Below are 14,686 nucleotides of genomic sequence, written 5' to 3' on the forward strand. Positions count from 1 at the left end.
TGGTCCAATTTGATTTCATGCTGAGCCTAATCCAATTAAGAAGGCAAAACCACTTCAAAATCCAGCCATAAAACACTTTTCAAATCCAATGATTATTCGACGAACCACTGGTATGGAATTATCCATCCATGCATCCATCCAACAAATATTTATTGAGCATCTACTATGTTCCAGGCACTGTGCTAGATGTGCAGGTTATAGCAATTAACAAAATAGACAAAAGTACCTGCCCTCATGGAACTGACATTCTAGTGAGGGAGATAGAAAATATTCCATAAACATAATTAATAAGTAATTAAATAGTCTGTTCCAAGGTGATAAGAGCTAAGGAGAAAGGAAAAAGTGGAATTGTATTGGAGGGACTGGTTGAAGAGATTACACCTGCGTGAGCAGATGCTACTCTACTGCTCCCCAAGGCGGGGGTGGGTGTGAGGGAGGAAGCTCTGGGCCTGGGCTTTAGGAAGTCGCCTCCTGACCCTGACCTTGTGTCCCTCCCTTCCAGGCGCCGTGGCCTGAGTGACCAGACCATGGAGACCCTGCTTGGTGGCCTGCTGGCGTTTGTCATGGCGTTTACCGTGGTCGACGCCTGCCCCAAGTACTGTGTCTGCCAGAACCTGTCTGAGTCACTGGGGACCCTGTGCCCCTCCAAGGGGCTGCTCTTCGTACCCCCTGACATCGACCGGCGGACGGTGGAGCTGCGTCTGGGCGGCAACTTTATCATCCACATCGGCCGCCAGGACTTCGCCAACATGACGGGGCTGGTGGACCTGACATTGTCCAGGAACACCATCAGCCACATCCAGCCCTTCTCCTTCCTGGACCTCGAGAGCCTGCGCTCCCTGCACCTCGACAGCAACCGGCTGCCCAGCCTCGGGGAGGACACGCTGCGGGGCCTGGTCAACCTGCAGCACCTCATTGTGAACAACAACCAGCTGGGAGGCATCGCAGACGAGGCCTTCGAGGACTTCCTGCTGACGCTGGAGGATCTGGACCTCTCCTACAACAACCTCCACGGCCTGCCCTGGGGCTCCGTGAGGCGCATGGTCAACCTGCACCAGCTGAGCCTGGACCACAACCTGCTGGACCACATCACCGAGGGCACCTTCACCGACCTGCAGAAACTGGCCCGCCTGGACCTCACCTCCAACCGGCTGCAGAAGCTGCCCCCGGACCCCATCTTCGCCCACTCCCAGGCCTCCGCCCTGACGGCCACGCCCTTCGCTCCGCCCCTGTCCTTTAGTTTTGGGGGAAACCCACTGCACTGTAACTGCGAGCTTCTCTGGCTGCGGAGGCTCGAGCGGGACGATGACCTGGAGACTTGTGGCTCCCCGGGGGGCCTGAAGGGCCGCTACTTCTGGCACGTGCGTGAGGAGGAGTTTGTGTGCGAGCCGCCTCTCATCACCCAGCACACGCACAAGCTGCTGGTCCTGGAGGGCCAGGCGGCCACACTCAAGTGCAAGGCCATCGGGGACCCCAGCCCCCTCATCCACTGGGTGGCCCCCGATGACCGCCTGGTGGGGAACTCCTCCAGGACTGCCGTGTATGACAATGGCACCCTGGACATCCTCATCACCACGTCTCAGGACAGCGGTGCCTTCACCTGCATCGCTGCCAACGCCGCTGGGGAGGCCACGGCCACAGTGGAGGTCTCCATTGTCCAGCTGCCACACCTCAGCAATAGCACCGGCCGCACGGCGTCCCCCAAGTCCCGCCTCTCGGACATCACTGGCTCCAGCAAGACCAGCCGGGGAGGTGGAGGTAGTGGGGGCGGGGAGCCTCCCAAAAGCCCCCCGGAACGGGCTGTGCTGGTGTCCGATGTGACCACCACCTCGGCCCTGGTCAAGTGGTCGGTCAGCAAGTCCGCCCCCCGGGTGAAGATGTACCAGCTGCAGTACAACTGCTCCGACGATGAGGTACTGATTTACAGGTGAGCCCGGGACTGTGGCAACACAGGGAGGTGTCTGGCTGGACCAGGAGGAAATGATGGGGAGGGTTTTGAGCTGTTCCCACCTATGCCCCACCTCCCCAGAGGTGGCTGTGGGATTCTGGGGACAAACTGCGCCATTTGTGCAGGTGAGAGGAAGTAGAATGAACATTACCTACAAGTTTAAGAAGACGGGACCCCACATGGGCAGCCCAAAGAGAGGTGTATGTCGGAGGACCGTACCTCCCAGGGCCGTGACTGTGGTAGGTGGGCTCGTGGCTGTGAGCCTCAGAACTTTCTGTTTTGAGCCTCAGATGGAGGGCATACAATAACAATGAGCAGAACTCTTGGCCAAAGAATCTGACTCCTTCAAGGAGGGATGAACCTGACCTTCACCTGGACTTGTAGGCAGTCACGGTTAAGGTCAGGAGGTGTAAAATTCAGATCATCACTCTGCCACTTGGTAGTCATTTAACTCTCTTGCCTTGCCTCAGTTGTCCTCATCTGTAAAATGGGGATAATCTGCACCTGACTTGGTCAGCAGGTAATTGAACTCAATTCAAACTGGCTGAAAAAAAGAAAAAGGGAGAGGTAATGTGTTGGCTCATGTAATTGAAAACTTGGGGACCTGCCTCAGGGTAGATCAAAGGCCCCACAAACATCCTGCATTCTCAATTTCTTAGCTTCCCTAAGTTTCATTTCTCTTCTGGTTTGGCTTCACCCTCAGACAACCTCTTTCCTCTAGGCAGCCCTAGAAGGAGAAGAGCATTCATGTCCCATTTGGTCTCTCAGAAGCCCTGGATGAGCTCTGATTAACCAGAGCAGGTCATGTGAGCCTACTGAATATTAGAGGTGGGGCCATCCTGCCCACCTATCCTGACCACTCTGGGTGTCAGTCTCCTCATCTGGAAATGGAGACACTGATGTTCATCTCCTTCTGTGATAATCAAAGGGCCATTTCCTAGGCTGATAGAAAGGGAGATTAAGACTGAAAAGCTGCAACAGAATTGCCTACGTTTTTCGGAGGGAGGGAGGTGCCCACAGATGATGGGTCCAGGCCAAAGGGTCGGGGGCTGACCACAGGTGTGTTTCCTTCTTGGCCAGCCTCAGCTTGTGTTGAACATGACAGACATGGCCTAGAATCTTACAGCTCAAGGAATGCATGGTTTCTTTTGAAATCCTGTGTGTTTTATTGTATGCATTTAAAATGGTTATTCTGAGAGGGGATCCCATATACTTCACCAGACAGTTGAAGCGTCCATGGTACAAGAGAGGTCAAGAACCTTGATCTGTCAATGAGGTTTCTTCCTACTCTGACTTTCTCAGTTGATGAATCGGTCTCTGGATGGGAAGCTGTGGGGAAAGGAAGGCATTTATTCACCAAACGGAGTCCATGAGATGGAGGGTGGGTACACCATGGAAGCTGCAGGAGCCAAGGAACTTCCCTTACCTGGCGTCATATGTGTAGCTTGTCTGTAGAACAGCTTCATTCTCAGGATGTAGAGAAAACAACATTAGAACTTAACTGAAGTATATGCATGTCATATGTATATATATATATATATGAAATTAAACAATATATGTTATGTATTCATATATATATGAAATTAAACAATCTGCATATATATTTTTCCTACTTATAAAAGTAATAGTCTTTGTAGAAAATTTGGAACATAGACAAAATGATAAAGAGAGAGAAAAAAATGACCTGTAATCCCACCACTCAAAATTTACCAGGAGCATTTGGCCTCTAAGTTTTATTTCAGTTCAAAATAATACTTATGATCAATCTAGTGTGTCCTTTTGTTTCTTAATTCTTTCCACTCAACATTGTAGCTTGCTTAGATCCCATGGTATTAAAGTACTTTTCATTTGGCTATACCGTAATTTATTTAATCAGTCTTCTATTGTTGGACATTTAGGTTGTTTCCATCTTTCAATATTAAAAGTAACGCAGCAAAGAAAAAAAAGTAATGCAGCAATGGATGTATCTTTGTACATAAATACATTTGTGCAACTTCAGTGATTTCCTTAGCATATTTTCTTAAGGGTTGAATCACTGGTTTCACGGGTAAATTATAACCTTTGTACATTGCATATAAACATTTATTTATCCTCTCACCGGTGGAAGGTGACAGTGCCCATTTTGACCGCACCTTTGCCAATTATAGAATATATAATTACTTTCATTTTTGCCAATCTCATAGGTGAAAAATGGACCTTGCTTTAATTTGCATTTCTTTGATACCTTGTGAGGTTGACCTTTTGAAAATAAGTATATTTCTTCACTTGTGAATTTATTATATGGTTTCGACTTTGATATAAAGTGTAAAGGCAAAAAGCTACCAGCTCTGAGGTTTGCAAAGGCGCAGGATGAAGGGACATGCGGTTTGTGAGGGGGAGATACTGGCATCAAGGTGGCAGCAAGCCAAGGTGGCCAAGATGGTACCCCTCCCTCGGGGTCTCAGAAACCCTCCGAGGGCCGCGGGAGGGATCGGAGGTGTACTTCTGAAGTCACTCAAAGCTGAATTCAAAGTGCTTTTATTTGGTGATTGAGATCCTGGAGACACTAGCTTTATAGGTAGAAATATAGGCACACCTCAGAGATATTTTGGGTTGGGTTCCAGACCACGCCAAGAAAGTGAATGTTGCAATAAAGCGAGCCACGTGATTTTTTTTGGTTTCCCAGTGCATATAAACGTTATGCTTACACTATAGTGTAGTCTATTGTGTATAACAGCATTATGTCTAAAAAAAGTACAAACTTTAACTAAAAAATACTTTATTGCTAAAAAATGCCAACCATCATCTGAGCCTTCAGTGGGTCATAGTAGTAATGTCAAAGATCACTGATCACAGACACCATAACAAATAGAACAATAAGGAAAATGTTTGAAATTTTGCGAGAATTACCAAAATGTGACACAGATATGAAGTGAGCAAGTGCTGTTAGAAAAATATCCCCTATAGAATTCCTAAATGCAGCGTTGCCCCAAATCTTCAATTTGTAAAAAACAATATTTGCAAAGTGCAATAAAGCAACGTGCAATAAAATGAAGTAAATGGAAACATCAGAAATCTTAGGGAAAAAATGCAGATTTCCCCTTATTGTGGTCTTGAAGATTAGAAGAGAAGCCGCATGGAAAGCTCTCCAAACAGTGCAGGCACGTAATAGTACGTGTTCAAGGAATACAAATTATTATTATTATTGTTATTAGCAATAGTGATGGTTGTAGTAACAGTAATGGTGAGAGTTGAGACCATTATCTTGTCTGCCATCCTGGGCGAGAAACGGGAAGAGTATGGTTAGATATACAATTCAGTCTTTAAGAAGTTGGATTTCCAAAATTTAGAGAAAAAGGACAGCGTGAGTCTGTAGCCCGATAATAGTAACAGCAATCACCAGACAACATTATTGCCAGCTTACTGTGGGTTTCAATGTAGCTTTCCAAGAAGTAAATATCTCATTTAAATCTCCTGGACATACCAAGAAATATAAAAGACCAAGAGAATTAAAACTCTCCCAAGGTTGTGCAGCCAGAACGAGGCAGGACTGATCTGAACACAGGCCTCTGGTTTCAGTGCCTAGACTTAGCCACCATGGCTGTGCTGCCCTCACCCAAACAGTGAAGCTGGCTGTTAGGACAAATGGGAGACTCCAAGAAGGATACAGTGGATTTTTAGAAAGCAAACTGTCCCCATAAGAAAGAAGAGACACCAATGGGCTGCACAGTGGCTCTGTGACACGCTGGGCCTTCAACATCCCTTCAACAGGGATGTGTACAAAAGAGGGGCAGAAAGCCTTCTATCCAAAGATGAATATTAGAGAGGAGCACACACTGTACAGAGGGCAGGGCTCTTAATCCATGTTCACAGCAGGAAGGACAAATGTGCTGGTTAGGAAGGAGGCTGCAGGAGGACTAGACAAGAGCCACAGGGAAAGCTGCACAGTTTCCAATTGGCCTCCACCTTCCCCGGCAAGAACAGGGCCAGCAATAATGGTACACATCTGCGCTGAGAGCTTACTTGAACCGGGCGCTATTCTGAGGGCCCTATGGGTACTAACTCATTGAGTTTTCTCAAAACCCCAGGAGGTGAGAACTATTGTTATTCCACTTCCCATATAAGAAACTTGCCCAAGGTGTTACATGGAAAGTAGCAGAGACAGAACTGGAATCCAGGCAACATGGGAAGGGCAAGACCAATACTCAAGGAGGAAACCAAGGCCAACAGAGACACATCACACGTACCCAAAGGGTCACATTCCAGGACTAGAGGACACTAGCTGAGTTTCCCAAGCCCATGGGGGTGGGCCTGAGACAGCATGGAGGGAAAGAGAAGTGCCCAAGATGGGAAAAGGGTGGATAGTCTCCTTTTGAAGACTAGACCCCATAGAGCATAGGATGCTAGGCTGGGCAGAATTGCTCAACAGATGGCTATAAGCCCTTGGCAAAGAATGCTGGTTGCCAGGACCCAGCATGGGTTTCCAGGGGACAAATCCTGCCCAAGTATTCAGCTGTCTTCAGGGGACACTATGACCCAGTATTTCTTTCTTTTTTTTTTAAATTGAAGTATAGTTGATGTACAATATTACATAATTTACAGGTGTACAACATAGTGATTCACAATTTTTCTTTTTAATAAATTTATTTTATTTATTTATTTTTGGCTGTGTTGGGTCTTCACTGCTGTGCGCGGGCTTTCTCTAGTTGTGGCGAGCAGGGGCTACTCTTCGTTGCGGTGCACGGGCTTCTCATTGCGGTGGCTTCTCTTGTTGCGGAGCACGGGCTCTAGGCACACGGCTTCAGTAGTTGTGGCACATGGGCTCAGTAGTTGTGGCTCGCGGGCTCTAGAGCGCAGGCTCAGTAGTTGTGGCACATGGGCCCAGTTGCTCTGCGGCACGTGGGATCTTCCAGGACCAGGGCTCGAACCCGTGTCCCCTGCATTGGCAGGTGGATTCTTAACCACTGCGCCACCGGGGAAGCCCTGATTCACAATTTTTAAAGGTTATATTCCATTTATAGTTTCTACAAAATACTGGCTATGTTCCCTGTGTTGTACAATATATCATTGCAGCTTGTTTTAAACATAATGGTTTGTACTTCTTAATCTCCTACCCCAATCTTGCCCCTCCCACCCACTGGTAACCACTAGTTTGTTCTCTATATCTGTGAGTCTGTTTCTTTTTTGTTATATTCACTAGTTTGTGACCCAGTAGTTCTTTCAATCTGCCTCCTTGTCATTCACGAGGGCAGCCCTCCTCAGTGACATCCCTCCTGACACAGGATTCTCCACGAGACCCTCACCCCTATGCATCTCCAAGGGGGAAGTGGGCCAGAACCTCTGCGGTGATAGATGCTGTTGGAAAACATCCTAGGAGTTTCTATGGCTGTGACTCACTGCCATAAACAGAGCACATCACAATTGTAAAGGACACTTGACAAAAATCTTACCCTGTGTTTGGGCCAAAATGGAGACGTGTGAACTGGTGAAGTGGACTTGTAACTGGTCAAGTAATCAGGTTGCTTAACAAATTGATATGAGCATGGGAGAAAGCCTCTGCCTTGTGCCCATACCTGCCCCCATGCTGTACTGCTCAGTATGTTTTCTTATTGACATGGATGAAGACACAGAAAATATGTGTTCTCTTTCGGTTCAAAAACTCAACTGCATGAGTTCAAGGTGAGGCACATCTGGGTTGACTGGAATTTTGTGTGGCATCGGCTCAGAGTTTTAGCTGATCTCAAGGACATCATGGCCGCAAGGTGATGGAGCTGCCAAAAGACTCCTGTAATTTTGGGTTGTGTTAACAGAGGTGAAGTGCTCAGATCATGGGAGGTTACGATTTTAATCACTGAATCATCCAAGCTGGTCGGAGTGGAGCTGTAACACGTTTAATACAGGATGACAGAGTCTCAAGAGATTATCTTTACCAATGGCAATATATCCAGAGATCCGTTGATGAGAATGGGATTCTAGAATCTTGTGAGATGGGCAGAGGTTACCTTGGAGATGACAGGATTTGGGAAAGGAGTCATATATCCCTTAATTTATTCAAAGAATGTATGAGTAGGAGAGAGGAACACACACGCACACACACACACACACACACATACGAAAGCAGGCACTGACCCATTACAATAAAAAATTTCCAATAGCAGCGTCTGTACCTACCTCTCTCATTGCTCTCCATCTGGCTGCAAAATGATATGGCTTGTGTCTTTCTTCCTCTCTAGCATGTGCTATTCATACCTACTCATCTGTGGATCCCTAGCTCCTAGTAAGTCCTGGCCCACAACAGCTATTGAGTCAACACCTGGTGAACTGAACAGAATGGAAATGAACATCAGAGCTGCCCAACAGCAGAATAAGCAAGGGCTGCCATAAAGTAGTGAGCTGCCCGTACCAGAAGGGTTCAAGTAGAACCCGACTAACTCCATGCCAGGGATGCTGAGTGGTCAGCCTAACTGTAACATTTGACTTAAGTGAGCCTACCCTGATGGTCTATGGCTCTGTTTTCTTATTATCCCATGATCAAGACAGTATGGTTACCACACTTGCTAAATCCACCTGCTTTAGCCAGCTGGGGCCACATGGCATCTTGCCTCCCAGGGTTAGGGTGCCCTGTCTCATAGGGGTTTAAGCCCTGAGGCCTGAGGCCACAGACAGGGACCTTGGTGGAGGCTCAGTTGTCCAGCCAGATTGGACACGTCATTGACAGGTCACCATTGACCAACACCATGGGCCTACAGAAGCCCTGGGGGCTGTGAGCTGTGTCTGAAACATCAGGTTCCATTCTATATACCAGGAAGGGGGAGCAGAGACATGGCTAATTCCAAGCCATGGATAACTCAGGATTTGAATTTGGCTATGAAATAGTGTCTCGCTTTTATTTTTTTAAATCAGATAATTAGCTCCCTAATTATCTAATGGTTTTTGCTGACTTCCCAAGCCATTTGCCTTCCCTGAGTACACACGGCTGAGCCCTGCCGGCAGCCCTGGGTCATGCTGGACACGTACAGTCCACAAGTAGGGCCTGGCCTGTTTCCCGTGTGACTGGGGAGGGCCAGCTCCCGCATCTGTCTGCCCCAGGGCCTGCCCTTTCAGGAAGTGGCTGGCATTAATGGGGGCAGTGTCAGGGGGGTGGGGAGGAGTCATTGAGGGGAAGAGGAAGGATGGCGAGAGGGGAGTCAGAAAGAAGGGGGCCTCCCCTCGTGCATGAGAAAGCAGAAGCCCATCCCAGCTCTGCTTCATCCCCCGTGTGACATGGTAAGTTAAGTGCCCTGCATGTCATTAGCAGCCCAAATGACATTCACAAACACTTGCCTCCAGGCATGATGTTGGAACAGTCCCCAGGAGGGCCAGGGGAACAGCCAGCATACTTCTATAGCACAGTGTGGAATTAGCCAGGATGCAGCCTTGTCTTCGTGCAGCTTAGTCTGTTGTCATCAATTCCGTGTAGAAAACGTGAGGGATTATGAGGCAAGAGACCTGAAGGTAGTAGAAGATAGTAACCATTCCATGCCCCGACCCCCAATTATCTTCAGACCCCCCTTTCCATGCCATATTCTTCCATGATTGTCAGACACACTCCCCACCTTGGGGGAGACTGAACCACCCCACAGAGTTTTGCAGGGCTGGGGTTAGGGCATTGTTTTTTTGTTTTTTTTTTTTAACTGTTGCTCTGTTTCCCCTCTGGGGAAAAAATAAAATGGCAGATTCAGCCAGTTTCTACCCCATCAGGATCTTATGAATCAACACCTCAGTTGGTCCCCCCTACCCCATGAAAATGTAGCCCTCCCCACCTTGGGGTGGAGGCAAATTTACTGATGAACCTGGGATCTTGTGGATATGGGAAGAAACTGCTAGGGACAGGTGCTCCCTAAAGGAAGGGTCATGCCATATGCAAAACCTGACACCTATACAGGGGGAAGTTTCTTTGACTCAGCTGCTTCTTTGACATCTCAGCTTCTCCTGAAACAGTGGATTGAACCCTGACAGGCAGAGGAAAAAAAGGTGTGAAGAAGGAAATTGGGGTGTGTGGGGTAGAAAGATCCCTGGCAACTCCCTGGTCAGAGCCAGATCAGCCTGCCTTGGGTTTTATATTTTTCTAAATTTCTTTTACATTGCTTGACAATAGAAATCTGATGTCCACAAGTGGAGATGGACAGGACCAATATTATACCCATTTTATAGATGGTGAAACTACGTCTTTAGTGAATTGAGTGGATTTCCCAAGGTTCCACAAGCAAAGACTAGAAATGTGGTGTCCTACATCCAATGCCAGGTACCATGCTGTGGGGCACATCTCACTGATACCTCAAGGAGTTTTCCTTAAGGCTGGAGACTTGGGCTGGGGGGCACCAACTATAACTTCTTTTTCTCGGAAGGATGGGGTAACCCACTGGGAGTCTGCTGAGATTTTCTCTTCCAGCTTTAGTTGCTTTCCCCACATCTCTAAGGCCTAGCCGTGGCAATTAGGATGGATAGAAAACTTAACCTAATGAGATTTAAGTTCATAAGGGTTTATGTCTCTTGTGTAAGAGAAGTCCAGTGGAAGAGAGTTTAGCCTGGGTTTCTGGGAAGCATGGCCACCAAGGGCCCAGCTCCTACCTCTCTCATCTGCCATCCTCAGCACACAGTTTCTGTCCTTAAGGTTCCCTCATGGTGCAAAATGGCTGCTGGCACTCTAGCTTTCACATCTCCTTTCTATACAGCAGGAAAGATAAAAAGCAGACGAGCCAGGGGGCAAAGGGGAAGAGGTTCTCTGAAACTCTACCCAATAACTTCTGCTTATATCTCTTATGGCCACACATGTCTGCAAGGGGGGCTGGGAAATGTAGTTCTTTTAAAACTAGGCACAATGCACTGCCAGTAATATACAGAAGACAAAGAGGCAGCTAGCACTTCTAGAACCTGAGTTTGCACCCTAACTCTACCATTTACTAGTCTTGGGATCATGGGCAAAACACTGCGTCACTGTCAGTCTCTGTTTTCTTGTCTGTAAAATGGGAACAGAGATTCCTTTCTGCATATGTTATATAGACAGTGGCATGAACTGAATGAGATCACCTATTTGAAAGTGCATCTTTCATAGTCAACTGTGAAGTACAGGATACATGTCATTACTTATTGTTATTAGGAGCCTGTCCACTTTCCTTTCTTAGCCCCCTCTTTTCGTCCCTGTTCTCCAGGCTTCTTCTTGTGGCTCCATTCTTCAAAACCTTACTCTAAGAGAACTGTAAATTAGGAAAACAATCTGATAGAGTTTTAAGAGATCAAAGTATAAGGTGTCACCCCTTTCAGAAATCTTCGCAGTTCAATTGGAAACTCTGAAAGACCCAAAGGAGTGAATCTCTAATGGTGGAATTTCAAAACCCACAGCAAGTTTGTGCATAGGAGAGACATTTTTCAGGGGTGCCTTCCAAGAGCATCTCAAATCATATCACCATTTTTTCATCCTGCCCCTCCTGCTCTGCACAAGAAGATGACTCCACTCAGATTCAAAAACCTTCAGGGCATCTGTTCAGAAGTGACTAAATTCTCTACTTGTCATTCACTCTTTATTCTCAAAAAGTTCTGTCTGAAGACATCTTCGAAGGGAGAAATAATTAGCAGGAGTAAAGGGAGTAGAATTGCGCATCCAGTCTACTTTTCTTTTGGAATGTGGCTTTTCCCCCTCTAGCAAGTGAGAACCAGAGAACCAGTTCCTTGTTAATTTTATATACATTTGGTTGGTTTGGGGGTGCGGGTGGGGATATTACTTATTTCTCACCAGGAAATTACCAAAGAAGGTTTACAGAGGGAGGGGTTAGGCTTGAGGAGTGTCTGGGACTTGGGGATCATGCTGGTGGTGGCAGCCATCAGAATGACACCAAACACAAACACTCACCTGACAACTAGAATTTCCCTCAAACACGTTCACAGCAGCCAGCTCCTTTCAGCCTCGTAACAGCTCCAGGAGAACTGTGGGTGGGGGAAGTGTGAAACCCAGGCATTCTGACCTGGAGCCTGAGGTTTCCCACCACCCCAGTGTTCCCCAAACCTAGCTGTGCACCGGAATCCATGGGGAGCTGTATCCTCTCTCCAAGGGACCCTGAGTCAGCTTGGGGTGGGGCCCAGGCATCCGTGTTGTTAAAGCTCCCCCGGTGACTCTGGTGTGTGTTCAGCATTGGGCCGTTGCACCTAGGGAATGGGCAGTACTGGTGGGCAGAGCTGCTGTAAATCCCACAGCTGGGGTTTGGTCTCTGAACTTCTGGTGAGGGAAGAAGTCAGGAGACCTGGCTTCCCATCCAGCTCTACCTTGCCCTGGTCATCTCACCACTCTGAGACTTTGCTTCGTCTATAACATTGAAATACAAACCCCTTCAAATGGGGTTATCTCCAAAGAGATAAAGCATGTGAAACATTTAGGAAACAAAAGCATCCTGTGCATTTTAGTTGCTGGAGTCATTTTTCTTACCCCTCAGCTGAGGCTTAGCGATTAATACCAGGAGGATCGAATCCAGGGCTCCAGACGTGGTCTCTTATCCCCTCCCTTTCCTTCTCTGAGCCTCAAGCTTCTCATCTGCGGAATGGGGATGATAATAACTCACAAGGATGTTGTGAAATGATAAAAGATGTAAGACGTGAAGAGCATCTTCAGATAGTGTGAAGTGCTTCTCGTAGCGAAGATCTGACTGTAGTGGTTTGACAAAATTGGGGGTTTGTTTCTGTCACGTCATGGAATTCCAGAGGGATATAGCTCAGGGCTGGTATGGGAGTTCCATGGGCCTCAGGGACTGAAGCTCCTTCTTAGGTCAGTTGCCGTCTTCAACATGTGGCTCACTGACCCTTCCCTCTGGGACTTCCTCAGGTGTGCCCAGCCCACAGGGAGGGCAGCTGAAGTGCAGCAGAGTTGACGTCCCCAGGAGCAGCCCCACCCTATGCCAGAGGGAGTTGGAGGATTAATACCCCAGCTTCCTCCCCCGGGGGGAAAGAAGAAGGACAGCTGAGGCATGTTCTGTGCTGTCTCCCAGAGGGTCCCAGTAGGACTGAGCCCAGATTGCGCACAAGGGTAAGTTGCTTAGCGAAACAGCCTGTTTGGCCTTTCTTGCCCATTCCAGAGAATCCTGGGCCCACCTCCCAATTAAACTACTGGCACTCAAATCTTCATCGTAGAGTCTGCTCCCGGGAAAGCCCAACTAAGACAGGTACCAACCTTCTGGATGAGTCAGCCCCTTTAAAGAGTCCCCCAGAAGTCCCACCCGATGACTCCTGCTTCCATCTCATTGTATTTCCTCAGACCACATCAGAGCCCAAGAAAGTTGGTCATTTGCTCGGGCATGTTGCTTTCCCAAATAAAATCAGGGCTCTGCCGGGGAGTTAGAAGAAGAGGATGGATGTTGGGCAGGAGTACAACCGCCACAGAGCCATATGGGCGAAAGCGTCTGTGTCATCCACGTCTCCTGGCACCTGCCCACAAGATCCCGGGAGCCAGTAGCCAGTGCGTAGTTTAGCTGAGGCCAGCCTGGGAAGGAAGGTGATCTGGGCTGATTTTCTGCCACTCTGTGCGTGCTCTTTGCTCATCTCTAGAGACACTGAGACAGAGAGAGAAGCCAAGAGGGTTGTCTGAGTCCTTGCCAATTAGGCCTGTGGTCCGGCATGTGTGTGTGTGACGAGAGTGGGCACCCCGTAGGTGACAGAAGGGTTCCAAACATGAAGTCAGATTAATGCCCATCATCTTCAGAGCCTCAGAGGTGGTGGGGGGTGGTGAGCCCACAGAATCAGACAAAACCAGACTGTGATATGCCAGCCCAAGGTGAAAGCAGGGCAATGGAGACACGCAACACGCATGAACAAGCTCATTAGCTATTTACAAAGGAGAGCTATTTCTAGCTGGGGTGGGCTCCAAAGACGGGCTCCCACTTGTGCTGTGGCTGCAGGGCTGATGATGTGGGTGGGAACTAACTACTGTTGCAGCGTCAGGAAGGTACTTGTTCAGAAATTAAACACCACACGGAACTATAAGACCCTTAACCTTCTAACCAGGTAATTAGTTAGTGATGATACTAAGTTAAGGGGCATTTCAGCTTAGTAATTAGCCACCCAAAAGGTGAAAATGTAAATGAATTTGCTTGGTGAACTTGATACACTTGAGCTTTTTCATGAGCTAATGGAAGTGCGTTCACATGCCTGGGTTGGGAGGGGTGTATTCTGTGGCTGGGTGGGGCAGAGCTTCTGGGAGCAGGTGGAGTGAGGTATAAGCTGTGTCCGGGGGAGTAGGTGGGATTTGGAAGGAAGAGGGGAGGGGTTAGCTCTTTTAGGTGGAAGCAATAAAGAGGCCGAGGCAGGAATGATCAGGCCTGGTCAAGGACCCCTGAGAGCCCCAGTATATTAGTCAGTGTCACCAGGATAGTGCTGCGTGACAACCAAGTTCAAAATCTACATGACATACAACCTATTGAATCTTCTTACTTGTGGGTCTGCAGGTTGGTTGGAGTTCACCTGGTCTCAGCTGGGTTGGGCTCCAGGCTCTGGGTCTGGTTTAAATGTTCTCTGTGTATCTCGTTCTGGAGCCCAGGTAGGGTGTAGTGGCCACCCAGAGTATGTTCTTCTCATGGTGATAGCAGAAATGCAAGTGGGCAGGTGAAGAAGCAAATGTCAAGCCTCTGCTGGCATTACATCTGCTAAATCCCATGGGCCAAAGCAAGTTACAAGGCCAAGCAGGGCCTGCATATCACCTACTGTCAGGCCACGGCAAGGCTGTGGAGGTTTTATCTT

General features: G+C 48.0%; 1 protein-coding gene across 1 annotated transcript in view; it reads left to right on the plus strand.

Moving 5' to 3' along the window:
* Nucleotides 1-527: 527 nt before the first annotated feature.
* LRFN2 (leucine rich repeat and fibronectin type III domain containing 2) overlaps nucleotides 528-14,686 on the plus strand; it is a 36,818-nt gene continuing 22,659 nt past the window's right edge. Inside the window, exon 1 of the mRNA XM_060021289.1 lies at nucleotides 528-1,927. Within this exon, the coding sequence (XP_059877272.1) occupies nucleotides 528-1,927 (1,400 nt within the window). The remainder of the gene's footprint in view (nucleotides 1,928-14,686) is intronic.

The sequence above is a fragment of the Delphinus delphis genome, chromosome 10 (assembly GCF_949987515.2).
Source record: "Delphinus delphis chromosome 10, mDelDel1.2, whole genome shotgun sequence".
NCBI lineage: Eukaryota > Metazoa > Chordata > Mammalia > Artiodactyla > Delphinidae > Delphinus > Delphinus delphis.